The 13027-nt window shown below is 33.6% G+C and overlaps 1 protein-coding gene across 2 annotated transcripts in view; it reads left to right on the forward strand.

Moving 5' to 3' along the window:
- Positions 1-6164: 6164 nt before the first annotated feature.
- LOC110033182 (peptidyl-prolyl cis-trans isomerase CYP71) overlaps positions 6165-13027 on the forward strand; it is a 37100-nt gene continuing 30237 nt past the window's right edge. Inside the window, exons 1-3 of one of the 2 annotated variants that reach the window (XM_020737085.1) lie at positions 6165-6471; positions 8054-8139; positions 9936-10024. In XM_020737085.1, the coding sequence (XP_020592744.1) occupies positions 6320-6471; positions 8054-8139; positions 9936-10024 (327 nt within the window). In that variant the 5' untranslated portion in view covers positions 6165-6319. Of the gene's footprint in view, positions 6472-8053; positions 8140-9935; positions 10025-13027 lie in introns of those variants that run through there. The other variant, XM_020737086.1, reaches the window with a different exon arrangement.

Below are 13027 nucleotides of genomic sequence, written 5' to 3' on the forward strand. Positions count from 1 at the left end.
ACACGGTTTGCTTAAATAGACAACATTGCGGTGTGGTGCCACACCGTAGCCCCAAACAGACCTTATGTTATGAATATCAACCAAAAACCGTCACTTAAATCTGTATTTTCCCACCACACCTAGCAAATAGTGGTGGGAAAACACAGATTTAAGCGACAGTTTTTTTGAAAAAGTTGTCAAAACACAGTTTGCCTAAATAGACAACATTGTGGTGTGGTGTCACACCGCAGCCCCAAATGGACCTTGTGTTATGAATATCAACCAAACACAGTCGTAAGATGGTGATTGAGCTACAACAATTAAAAAAAAGCCTCTTTAAAATGATTCACATTTGATCATATATCATCCGCTTTGAATTTAGATATTGGGAAATTTACATACATGGTACGCAATAGTTTTGGATTTACGCAACACACTCTTAAAACTTTCATATTTACACGCATAGCAGTTTACTGTGCACGAAATGATGGATTTAACTATTAAAAAATATTAATTAGTTTTATTTTTTATATGATACTAAATAATTGAGTGTTGTGAGTGTAAAAAAGAAAGTTTTCATGTGAGACACATAAATACATAAGATTCAAGTGATATGCAAGTAAATGCACCTTAAATATTTTAGTGATCACGAAACTAAGTGATATTAAACTCGCTAGATTTTTCTTATTGAAATGTTTAATTTGACTATAACCATGTTAAATTTTGAAGAACATTTAATCCTTCATCTAATACACATTTCGGCTCAGATCAAATCATTTTTAGTGTCATTTGGTTCGTATTGTCGGGATGCTCAGGTTGATTATAAAATTCTTAAAATGAGAACTTGAATGATCTCAAATCTAACAATAAATTTTAGAAAATACTTCATGGCGACTTAGATTTACTTTGCATGATGCTTGAGGCTAAATAAATGCTAGATTCAAGCTCAAATATATCTAAATGAAACATTCATAAGCATGATTAATGATTTATGAAACCATTTAATTGAAAGGCATGTTTTTTTATTGAAACCAATATGACAATTAGTCAAATCTTTCTAGCAATGATCACTCAATCATGATGTTAGTAAGGCAATATAATCCAAAAAAAAATATTGTGTGATCAAAGAGAGCCAACACATATCATCCATTGGAGTTTTAATTTCAATATAATTAATGATAAGCCCCATTCAAAAAAAATATAAATGACATACTTCTATGCATTAGAGTAGGAGGAAAATGAGTTAGTGGAAAGGCCCAAAATAATTTTTTTATAAGGATAGCTATGAACTTTTTTAGTATAAATAATTTTTTTATATGTAGGACTTCTAGAGTAGTGATAAATGATGGGAGTAGTCACTTCTCTAATAAACATGTTCAAATATTTTTGAACAAATATAAGATTAGACAAAGGATAGTTCCTGCCCTATAGCAACATATTAGTGGACAAACTAAAAATTCTATTAGGTAGATAAAAAAATTCGAAGAAATATGTGTATCCTAATATGAAAGATTGGGTGTTAAATTTAGATGAATCTCTATGCGCATAAATGAATGCAAATAAATCATCTCTCGAGATTCCACACTATATCAATTGATTTATAAAAAGGATAGTGAACTCTCCCTGTAGCTATAACACAGAGCCTTATGAGTAATTAAATAATTTAATTTCAATTTGAAAGAAGCTAAGGAGAAAATGTTATTACAATTGAATGAACGAGACAAAATTTGATTACAGGTTTATAAAAATGATATGACTTATGAATAAAAATATTAAGAAATAGCATGATTGTAAGCTAAATATGAAGGAATTTACACATGGACAAGATGTATTACTATTTAGTTTGTTTTTGCTCTTTTCTCTTCTTATCTTTAGAGGGAGTCGTGAGCTTGTTAATTGTCATATACTTCTACTTTTTAAATAAATATTTTTTTGGATCATATGAATGATCAAGAAAAGGGAAGAACAGAAAAAGACGGACATACGACAAATACGACAAACAAGAGAAAGAACGTAGATAGCCTACGTGTGATAAACCTTGCAATGATAGATCAAGCATGTCTGTCTATACAAGATCAGACAGAAGCACATTGGACCAGTATCCGCGAAAGAATACCCACGTAGACTAGCATGTCTGTCTATACAAGATCAGACAGAAGCACCTTGGACCAATATCCGCGAAAGAATACCCACAACTAGAGATTCATATATATTTGTCTATTCTGGGGCCAAGAGCACTCTCAAAGGGATGTATCCCACTTGGTTAATTACATCTTGAGGAATACCCAAGAACACTCTCGATATAAGGGGTTTTGCTCGTATTATCATGGAAGGATACCCAAGAATACTCTCGATAGAAGACGCCGCCAGGTGACACTATACTTTCGGGCTCTCGGGTTAAGGGTTATTTTTTTGTTGTTTTGGGCGCTAGGCGTCCGAAACTACTGCCTAAGAGCTTAGTCTAGCACTCAGGCACCAGAGATTAACACAAGACTTCCAATGGCTCATGTTAGGATGTCTAGGAAGGCATTTTGGGTGCCTAGGTGCTCGAGGTCGGTGGTGGGGCGCTGGTCTAGTCCTGAAACCATGATTTTCACCGGGAGTGTCAAACATAGGATTTTCTCGATCCGTAAGCTATAAGAGACTCCATATGTGTAAAATGTATTCCCATGGCCTTGAAACTGAGTATTTTTGTTGATCATTTATCAGGAAAATTATTGTCGACGGTCGTCTTAACTTTCTCATAGCTCGCATGAGAGGACTCCATGACTTTCTTTAGCCACAAGAGGCTCTTGATGGATGTGTGGTGACTTATAAACATCCAAATAAGCATCGAATATGTCTTGCATCTTGAATGAACATTCCCAATGACAGTTTCTCCCGAGTAAGACTAAATCATTGCCAACCCAAGCTCCTTTCCTCAAACAAGTGCTAGGTCCCTAGTGGGTGTCTTGAGCTACCAAATGCTACGGAAGAACCGTAGACTATCTTGAATTTTGTAAGCGGATACCCAACACTTGTGGCATTGAAAATGATGCCACCATAATTCAATTTTAATATGTGGAGTAAAAGCTCAGGTGGTCAAGTTCATTCATTGTAGTCAAAGTAAATATGTATGGGATAGTAAAATTTCATGTCGTAAGAACTTCTCAAACTCTTAAAGTTAATAAACAATGTTTATGTATGAGGTGACACAGAAAGACTCAAAAAATAATTAAATCAAGTCATCCAAATTAATAGAACTTAACTCTGTCAGGTTGAGAATGTTAAATTAAGAGCTTATTAGGAGGTAACCTAATGCAATCTTGTTGTGTGTTTGCTTATTTGATTGTGTGTATGGAGTGATTTGTTAAAAAAAAAATAGTGTATAAGTTTGTGTTGTTGAGCTGCAACGTTATCCCTTCAAAAGATCGCACACGAAAAGCCAAATTGTGAAGGCAGTGGCGAGTGATGAGCATGAAAGGAAGAAATCACTGAAGAACGCATAGAGAGAGAGGATGAAAGGAATCATAATATATATATATATATATATATATATATATATTTGCGATTTATTGGGAATGAAGACAAAATCATCATGATTGAGAAAAGTCGGGAGGAAACAAGCAGGATTGTGATGGAGAGTGGAGAAAGAGAATAAATTTTTGGTTTTACATACCAACCTTTTTAAGAGAATTTTGTCCTCAAATTCTTACATTAGTTTAGAGGATAACTGAAGGTACTTCATGATCATCTCTTATTCAATCTCCCAAATTTTTTTCTAGGTCTGTGTTTTCTTCCAAAGTAACATGATAAAAGGAATAGATCAAAGACAAAGTTGCAGGATTCCACGCCAAGATATGATCTTGCACTTCTTCAAACTTGGGTCTTCTCAAATCTTCTACAGCTCATGATGAAAAATATGAAAGTTGTTAAATTAAGAGGCGATGTTATAGTAGACTCAATGGGTTAAATAGAATCAACATTGTGACAACTAGTGGTGTAGGGTGACCCCTACAGACACAACTTCTATAGTTGCTTCAGAAACTTATGTTGTCTGAGCAGCTACAACACTTTTTCTTTACATGATGAAAAATATGAAAGTTGTTAAATTAAGAGGCGATGTTATAGTAGACTCAATGGGTTAAATAGAATCAACATTGTGGCAACTAGTGGTGTAGGGTGACCCCTACAGACAAATACAACTTCTATAGTTGCTTCAAAAACTTATGTTGTCTGAGCAGCTACAACACCTTTTCTTTTGAGTCATTCTAAATAATTGAAATTAATATGAAATCAAAATAAGCTAAATAACTAACTAATTAGAATGACATATTCCCTACCCAATATTAAGAAGACAAGGGACATGAAATACAGAGACAATGGATGTTGAATACAAAACACACACTAATACCACAATGTCACACCCTAGATCTGGAAGGTGGTATACCTCGATAGTGTAGGACATGATAAAATAAAGTGAACATATTTTATATTTTTAAAATAAAATTATATGCAAGTAATAATAGAGAGATAAAATAAATGATTAATTTCATGACATAAATAAGAGTCCAACTTATACAACTGAAATGAAAAACAATACAGACTAAAACAAAATTGAAATGATAATAGATAAATAACCACCTAAAACCCAAAAAAACTAATATCATTATTGTAATACCAACAAAATAATATAGAACTATAAGGTTTGTTTCTATGAAGACGATCCTACAAGTGGTTGAATAGAACTTGTTATATAAAAATATCAAATTGGTGATTTTCATAACTCAAACCCAATAAATAATCACTATTTGTTAAACTATAAATGATAAGAAATTGGGGCATACAATATGAATAATAAAAAGAGATAATTATTATGTGCATATATAATATTATAAGATAATAAAAATGTGGTAAACAAAATATGTTTAATTATAATAAAAAAATATGTAATTGTTTCGAATGTGATCAGTCTTACCAATATATAACTTAACATTTATTTATTATTCAGTTTCTATTTATATTTGTATAATTGGTTTTATGGGACACTTTGAAACCGAGAAGATGAACATTAACTCAAAGAAACTCACTTTGTGGGCCTGTCGGACCAGCTGGTGAATACTCAAAAAGGTTTCCCTGACCTACATACCACTGTATACAATCATATATGCTACTTTACACAAGCTCATAATATGACAAATCTAGACAAATCTGCATGCAATTCATAAGTATGAAATACAAGAAAATATAATATTATAATTGTAATATTTCATAAAAAATATAGGGATTTCGGAACCAATACAATAAGACAGCTAATTGCTTCACAACGAGTAATGAATGATGCATACAACGAGTGCAAAATAAAAATATAAATGAAGTAAAAAGACATGACTGATAATCATACAAATTAACTAGAAATCTACAATAAATAATAAGAATTAACATCCCTAACTAAGAATAAGTTTATCCCCTAATAATGCACACTTACTTTGAGGAGAAGAGTAATACTCTGAATTCAATATCGACTCAACCAAAGTTAAATAGTAGATGATACAAAAATTAAAAATCCTAATTATTAATAATTATGCAAATAAAATTATTAAATATAATTATTTATTAAATTAGGTGCAACCTAATTGATACTCATCATCATCATCATAATTACCAGTATTATTTATCATCATCATCATTATCATCGCAATACAACCAAGATAATCAAAATATACGAAGTCTAAATACAGTTTCAAACACTCCCCAAACAGTATTTCTTTTAACAATAAAAAAATTGAAAAAATACAAAAAATTAAAACAAAACTTCCCCAAATATAATTTTCTATAGCCTCGACGCCATTGTCCCCTCTCTTCTTCTACAGCTTGACTCGATCTCACTCCTAAATATCACTGAAATATAGGCAATTTTGTGAAAGTTTATTGGTTTGGCTGGGCAAACATTTGGTTCATCGTTGTTTTGTGATCTCAATACCATCTTCCAGATCTAGGGTGTGACATGACGATATTATGATACGTTTTGTATTCAACATCCATTGTCTTTGTATTCCATGTCCCTGTCATCTTAATATTGGGCAAGGGATAGGCTATTCTAATTAGTTAGTTATTTGGCTTATTTTGATTTCATATAGATTCCAATTATTTAGAATGACACTAAGAAAAAACAAAAAAAACTTAGATGTATGATTTGTAAGTAAATATGAATTGAGTGGTTATGTACGAACGTCTTCCTAAACCTTGCCCTTGCAAATTGATTCCTGTAAATTATGGCTGAATCCAGACACTAACGGAGCCGCGCTTCCTGCGAGTTCGTCTCAATCGTCTACCGGCTTAGCTCTACCTTCTAGCTCCAATGGAAGAAGCTTCAAATGGAAATCCAGCAGCGAATTCTCCAGCGGAGGAGGATGAGCCCATCGTCGGCCCTGGCCCTGCTCCACGTGCCAGACCTAAGCGCCCTCTCAAATTCGAACAGGCCTTTCTCGATACTCTTCCGTCTGCCCACATGTAAGATACCGAACAACCTCTCTGCTACTTCGACAGTTCTCGTTTTCACAACGATGGCTTGTAGGGTTTACGAGCTGTTGGAGCCGATTGGCTCTGTATTGATTTCTTGTTTGTTGATTAAATATTCAAGCTGATCATTGATGTTTTATTTACCAAGCTTATTTTACTTTTAATCTGAAACCTCTTAAAACCGTTCAGAAGAGGATCCAATTTAACAATCCATGCGATAAAATTCAGAGCATTAATGGGCTGTTTGGCTACAAATTCATTAACATTCAAAACATTATGCTTGTTGGTTGCCGAAAAATTGGTGGTGGTAGAGTGATTATTTAACATCTTAGTATTGCACAAAGATGCAAAGCTCGCACAGATAATAAAAAGTTGGAGGAAATATTAAGTTTTTTCTTTTTTTCACGTGAAAAGATCCTGGAAAAGAAAAAATCACGGGGCTTAGCCCATTCAAAACAATTGACTATGTGTTTGTAAGTTCACAGGGTGCATCTTCCTCCCGTAACTAGAAAGATAAGGTTACTCCCTACACAAAAATTACATTTGTCTTTATATAACACAGAGAAAATAGATGCATTAGACATAAAACTATATTTTAGATTGCAACAGTTGCAAGCAGGGGTCGCTGCGGTGACAACTGACAGTGGTCGATGGCTATGAAGTCCTGTAGTTATTCATCGGGTCTTCTTCATAATAGGTTTCGGAATTCCATTTTTTTGTTTTTTTTCTCACCTTCAAGTGGAAAAGAGGAGGCCTATTTTTAGCATTTTGAGAAGGGTAATTTGGTCTTTTGGCGCATAACTTCCTTAACCATCTGATCGTATGGTCTTTGTTGATCCCCCATGTTCATAGATGAGTTTTTAATGATTTGGGCTCCTTAGTAACATTGAAATTGAACAATCTTGGGGTTATTGGATCCCTCTCGTCAAGATGCTCGATTTGACTATAAATATGTTAAATTTGGTGTTCATTAAACCATTTAATTAGCATCCAATGCCTCCAATTATGCTTCAATGACTTAATCGGGTCTTGATTGGACCCGAATTGAACAAATTATGACATCATTGGGTTCATTTTGTCTAGACGGTTAGTATGATTACAAACTTACTAAAATAAGGCCCACATGATATTGAATTTTAGATTTGGAAGCCCCCTTATAAAAAATTCATCGAGATTCATGCTTGATAAAAATTGTTGATGGCATCAATATTAATTTTTAAATCATAGAGGTGAATCCAAAAAAATGTTTGACAGAATAGAAGTTAAATTTGATTGATTGGCTGAAGCTTTAGGTTAAAATGAATGAGGAGAAGAGGCATAATGAGTAGAATGAGTGTAAATTCCCTATGATATACTAAATCCGCGATTTAGCCTAAAATAGGATTTGAGATGACTGTAAGATTTTTGTGGCTTAAAAGACTGTTTAGCATGATTTAGCAGAAATCATTGCTATATTGTGGAATCCCTAAATTGTTCAATTTTCCATTTGTAGGGCATTTCATTTCTATAAGTCAGCGACATCTGATTTTTAGAAGTTCATCAATGAGATCGACTAATATGAAGTTTCTTATAGGTATGAAAAGAGTTACATGCATCGAGATGTGGTTACACATGTTGCAGTATCAGCTGCAGACTTTCTCATAACAGGAAGTTATGATGGTATGTTGCTTATCTCACACTATTTGTGCTATATTCCCATGAATCTGTTATGAGCTTGTTGAGTCCTCTTGGTATTTTTTTCGTCGTTATACTAATATTTCATTGTTTAATTTGATCTTATTATGTGCAATTTTTTTTTAATTTTTAATGAACGTCCTCCAAAGCCACGATTCTTAAGTCAAATTACATTTGTGAGGAGAACCATTTTCAGAAGTTTTGGATATGAATTGAAATGTTTGTTGAAGGAAGGCATTTGATGTAGTGAGTTGGAAATGAAACTTTTTTTTTCCCAATGGAATTCTAGTAGATTGTAGAGGTGGTCGAGGCTGTGATTGTATAAATTGTAATTAAATTTTTATGGTTTCTAGATGAAGGTTTGCTAAGGGATTTAGGGTTATGGCTTGTGCTTTTGAATTTGAAGATACTTAAGGAGGGAAATGAGTTCAACATGAGAGCATACGCTAAATCCGATATAATCATCCTCGTGTATGGAATAATCTTCTTTTTTCAAGATTCTCTCAAATAGGTGAAAGATGAAGCTTTCCTTTGAAATCTAGATAGGATAGAGAGGATGCAAACGAGTTTTGGATGCATGTCAAGTGGGAATGGGTAATTTGATTACATAGAGCTTTGTGCATGGATTTGTGAAAAGGTTAGAGGAATGTAAGATATATGAATATGGTTGAAATTCAATAGGCCAATAAAGAGATAATCATTTTGGAGAGAGAGAGTTAGACATGAAAATATAAGGAACATGAAAAGGGAGGAAAAAAAATTCATTTCAATCCAAAATTCATCCTGATCTTAAAAATGTTTATGATCTTTTTTCTTAGGAAATGATTTTTGTTTTTTATTCAAAGTCTGACACTAAAGCAATTTTTTATAGTTATCCAGATGAAGATAAGAATTAATCAAAATTGCTAAATAAATCCAGAGTGAAGTAGAATTTGAAACTTGATATGGTAGCCGAGCCTTTTTTAGCACAATTGTGTCGCATTAATCCATTTAGGCGTAAGAAAAACCAATCAGACTTGCGGTGATCTAGTCAATAATGATTGATTCCAATTGCCTTAAGAATTAAGAAGTGTATGTCGAATTGGTTTGACAACGGCGAGGTTGGTTGGTTATGGGTGAAGCTTCTCACGCATATTTGGAGTTGCCTAGACATAAACTAGATAGGGAATTTCAAATGTCTCAAAAATTTACTCTTGCATTTGTTTTTCCTTCGGCCAAAAAATTTCAAATATTAATCTTTTTCTTTATTCTACAGTACTAATACTGCAACAAAACAGTCCCTAAATATTTTCCTTTCACTAAACTGACTCATTGTTGTTGAGGAAAGGATTTGGTGGAATCTTATAACTCGTATTGGTTGTTTTTTGGTGGATTGCAAATTTTGGAAGATGATTGTGCAGAACATTCTTGTATATTTTCATGTCTTTTTATGCCCAATAAATTCTAGATTCCATATTTTGTGTTTGCAGATGTGTATTTTTTTTTTAAATAATTAAATATGTTTTGATGTTTTTCTTGCATAGAGCATTTCTGTATTCACACTCTTCTAGAGTTGGTGCCTCATCAATTTTATATTCTTTACTCAAGGTCTATAAATTGTAGAAATTGCATGTGTTTGTTTGATCATAACTTTACAACACATAGCTCTGGTTCTTAATTTTAGTAATTATTGGTGGTTTTCTTAATGCTATTGTTTTGTTCCAACTTTCTGAGAAGTTTTTCATAAAGATATCTAATGTATGCCATCATTTTGATGTCCCTTGTTTACTCCACCTTCACAGGCCATCTTAAGTTCTGGAAGAAAAAGCCTGTTGGAATTGAATTCGCTAAACATTTTCGATCTCACCTTGGTCCGATTGAAGGCTTAGCTGTGAGTTATCCCTCGTCTTGTTTTTTAGCAGTTGCTGAGAAATTTGTATTGAAGGGGTTCATTTTCTCATATTTATGAAAAGGCTGCACTTTCCTCAACTACATGGAAAAATATGCGATTCATTTTTTTTTGTAACCAAATTATGTAGTGATGTTGTATTTCTTTTTCTTGAAATACTGCTATGAAATCAAGGGAATATTCTGCTAAGATTGGTTGAATTCAGGCATATTGGCTAGTTTTAAACATATATTTAAAGCCAATTTTGTCAAATCCACACTTGACTGAAGGGTCATATAAAACATTCCTGGATTATGTTAACCCAAGCTGTATGAGAAGATACATATTGAATTTTATTGGTATTTGTGCACAGGTGTTCAGAAACTCTAGCGCGCAAGCTAGGATTTTGGCAAGCAAGGCATTTTTAAGCTTTCTATAGTTAGGTATTCATGCAAAATGGACCTTGGTAACTGATGATTTGCCGGGCAAAGCTAGACTTGTATAATAGCAAAGGGAAAAAATAAATTATGTTGAATACTCACAAACATCCCTTCACAAAAAAATGTCAATATGTAGCTTCTCCTACGAAAGGAGGGTAAGTGTTTCCTTTTCTACCGTAAAGATGAACTGATACCGGAGTTAATCTAAACAACAATAAGCAAAATATTACTTGAAAAGCTTATAGATAGTTACAACCAACACACACAATAGGAAAGCGGGGATGTTCGTTGCCTGGGACGACCACAAGTGGATAGGTGGACTGGGTAGTGGAAAAACAACGATCCGATGCGGTGCTGGGCGGCTAGAGCAGCAGCTTAGATGTGGGGAGGTAGGGAGGCAGTGAAGGAGGTCGGGGACAGCGGCTAGGTGGCAGGGAAGTACTTCAAGAGGGCTGAAACAGTAGTAAAGCAGTCAAGAACTGATGTTCTGGGCGGCACCAACTGGCAGGAATAACGGTGGCAGCGACAAGGAATGCTTGGGGCTGCAAGACAGTTAAAGGATGGCGTACTGGGGCTGCGACAGCAATTATGTGGCTGAAGAGCGAGGAACTACAAGAAGAAAAATAAAATGGCCATTGTCGAAGCGGTTGTAGCGAGGAGGAATGCATGTTTGTGAAACATGAGAGATGTAGAGGAGTTTAGGAAGGATAAATATCCCTTCGGGAATAAGACATGGGACACTAATGTCTGTCTTGGCAGAAATACAATCTTAAACTGAAAACCTAAAATACGAAAAACGAATATATAAGCCTAGGGTAAATAGGAGTGGGCCCCCTCACAAGGAAACAATAAATCCACTTGAGGAAGGTCAACCGACCCTCAAAATCCCAGTATGAAGCAATCCATGCCGCCCAGGCTTTGCTTCGCCCTGTCCAGACGTGGAAGTGGTCGCGGGATTGTAGCAGGAATATTGGAAAGGCATATGCGGGAAGCTCCCGCGTCACAAACATGATACATTTTGGTGAAAACTACCGATAATGCTCATGCAGTAATGGAACCTAGCTTAATGTAGGTGGTATGCCTGTTGAAATATGTAGTTTTTAAAGCTATAAAGTAAACTATTTTAATTTATTAGAGTGGTCAATTTATTCAAGCCTTTTTTCTTTACATTATACCTTTCAAATTGCATATGACTTCAGCATATTCAATATTAAATTGCTTTCAAATACTTATTATTAAGCCCTATGTGTATTGAAAAATATTATAAATAATTATCAAATTGGCCAACGTTAAGTGGAGTTTATAAAGTTTTCTGGGTATGCGTTTTCCATTTATTTATGTGATCATGGTTGAAGATGTCCTTAACTCATTTTTTGTCAAGACGGGTCTCAGAGCCATTGTTTTTTCTTTGAGAAGAGTGCAATATAAATTTTGATTAATTTTTCATGCATTACACTTATCTTAAAGCAAATCCAATGACTTTGAAACTTGACCTTTCCAAAATTTGGATTAAGATATCCCCACCCAAGTTTTTTCATATATATTATTGATCATGCTTTCAGGATCTAAAGTTTTTTAAAGAATATCTTATAATATTTTCACAAATTTGGAAAGATAAATGAAAACTATAAGGTTCTTTGGGTACTTTGTAGTTGTTTGTGAATCAGTAAGTTTCTCTAATCAAAAGTAATTTAAATGCCATTATGTTAAATAGACAATTAGTTGAAATATATATGCTTTCGTTTGCATGCGTTATGAAATACAAATATAGTTATATATTAAATTTGTGATTTAAATGATGTAATGATATTGTTTATTGGGAAAATCCTTTTAATAGAGGTTTGTATTTAGTCTGTTGAGTTAGATTGGTTGATGGATTGAAATCAACAACTCAAATTAAATTAGAAGTAAAATGAAAGCAGCTTGATTATAGATGGAACCAATCTATAATATAGTTCAATTTATTTGGTTTGATTCTAGCTTAATCAAATTTTGATCATAAAAGGTAAAAGTTTTGATTTAGAAAATGAAAAGATCAAAATCAAATTAAAATATAAGGAGAAAATAAGAAACCAAACACACACACACACACAAACACACACACACAGGCACATCCGAACAATAATGGATGGGATTGGAAAACACATATGTCATAGGGAGAAATGAGAGTAAGAATTATAGAGGGGCTGTTCATAGGCTGATAGATTGCTTCTCCAGAAAAGGCTCGTACAGTATCAATAGATTCTATAACCATATCTAATGATGCCAGAGATAGGGGAACCTAGGTAATACTAATACCGAACAATCCAATAACAACTGGGAAGGTACATACTCAAAATATTAGTCTAAAATAATGCATAAGGATCAGAAGATTCAAGGGGTTGATGTAGCATTTTTCAGAAAGTTGTCAATTAATATTGTAATAACCAATTTTTTTGAGAAATCACATAAAATTTTTGGCGACATGCAATGTATCCTAATTATCACACCCCTCATATTTCAATCGAAATAATTTTATTAAATTCTACACAAAAAATGGATCAATTTCATATGAAATGAAACACTG

This window comes from Phalaenopsis equestris, unplaced genomic scaffold, assembly GCF_001263595.1.
Source record: "Phalaenopsis equestris unplaced genomic scaffold, ASM126359v1 Scaffold001111, whole genome shotgun sequence".
Taxonomy (NCBI): Eukaryota; Viridiplantae; Streptophyta; class Magnoliopsida; order Asparagales; family Orchidaceae; genus Phalaenopsis; species Phalaenopsis equestris.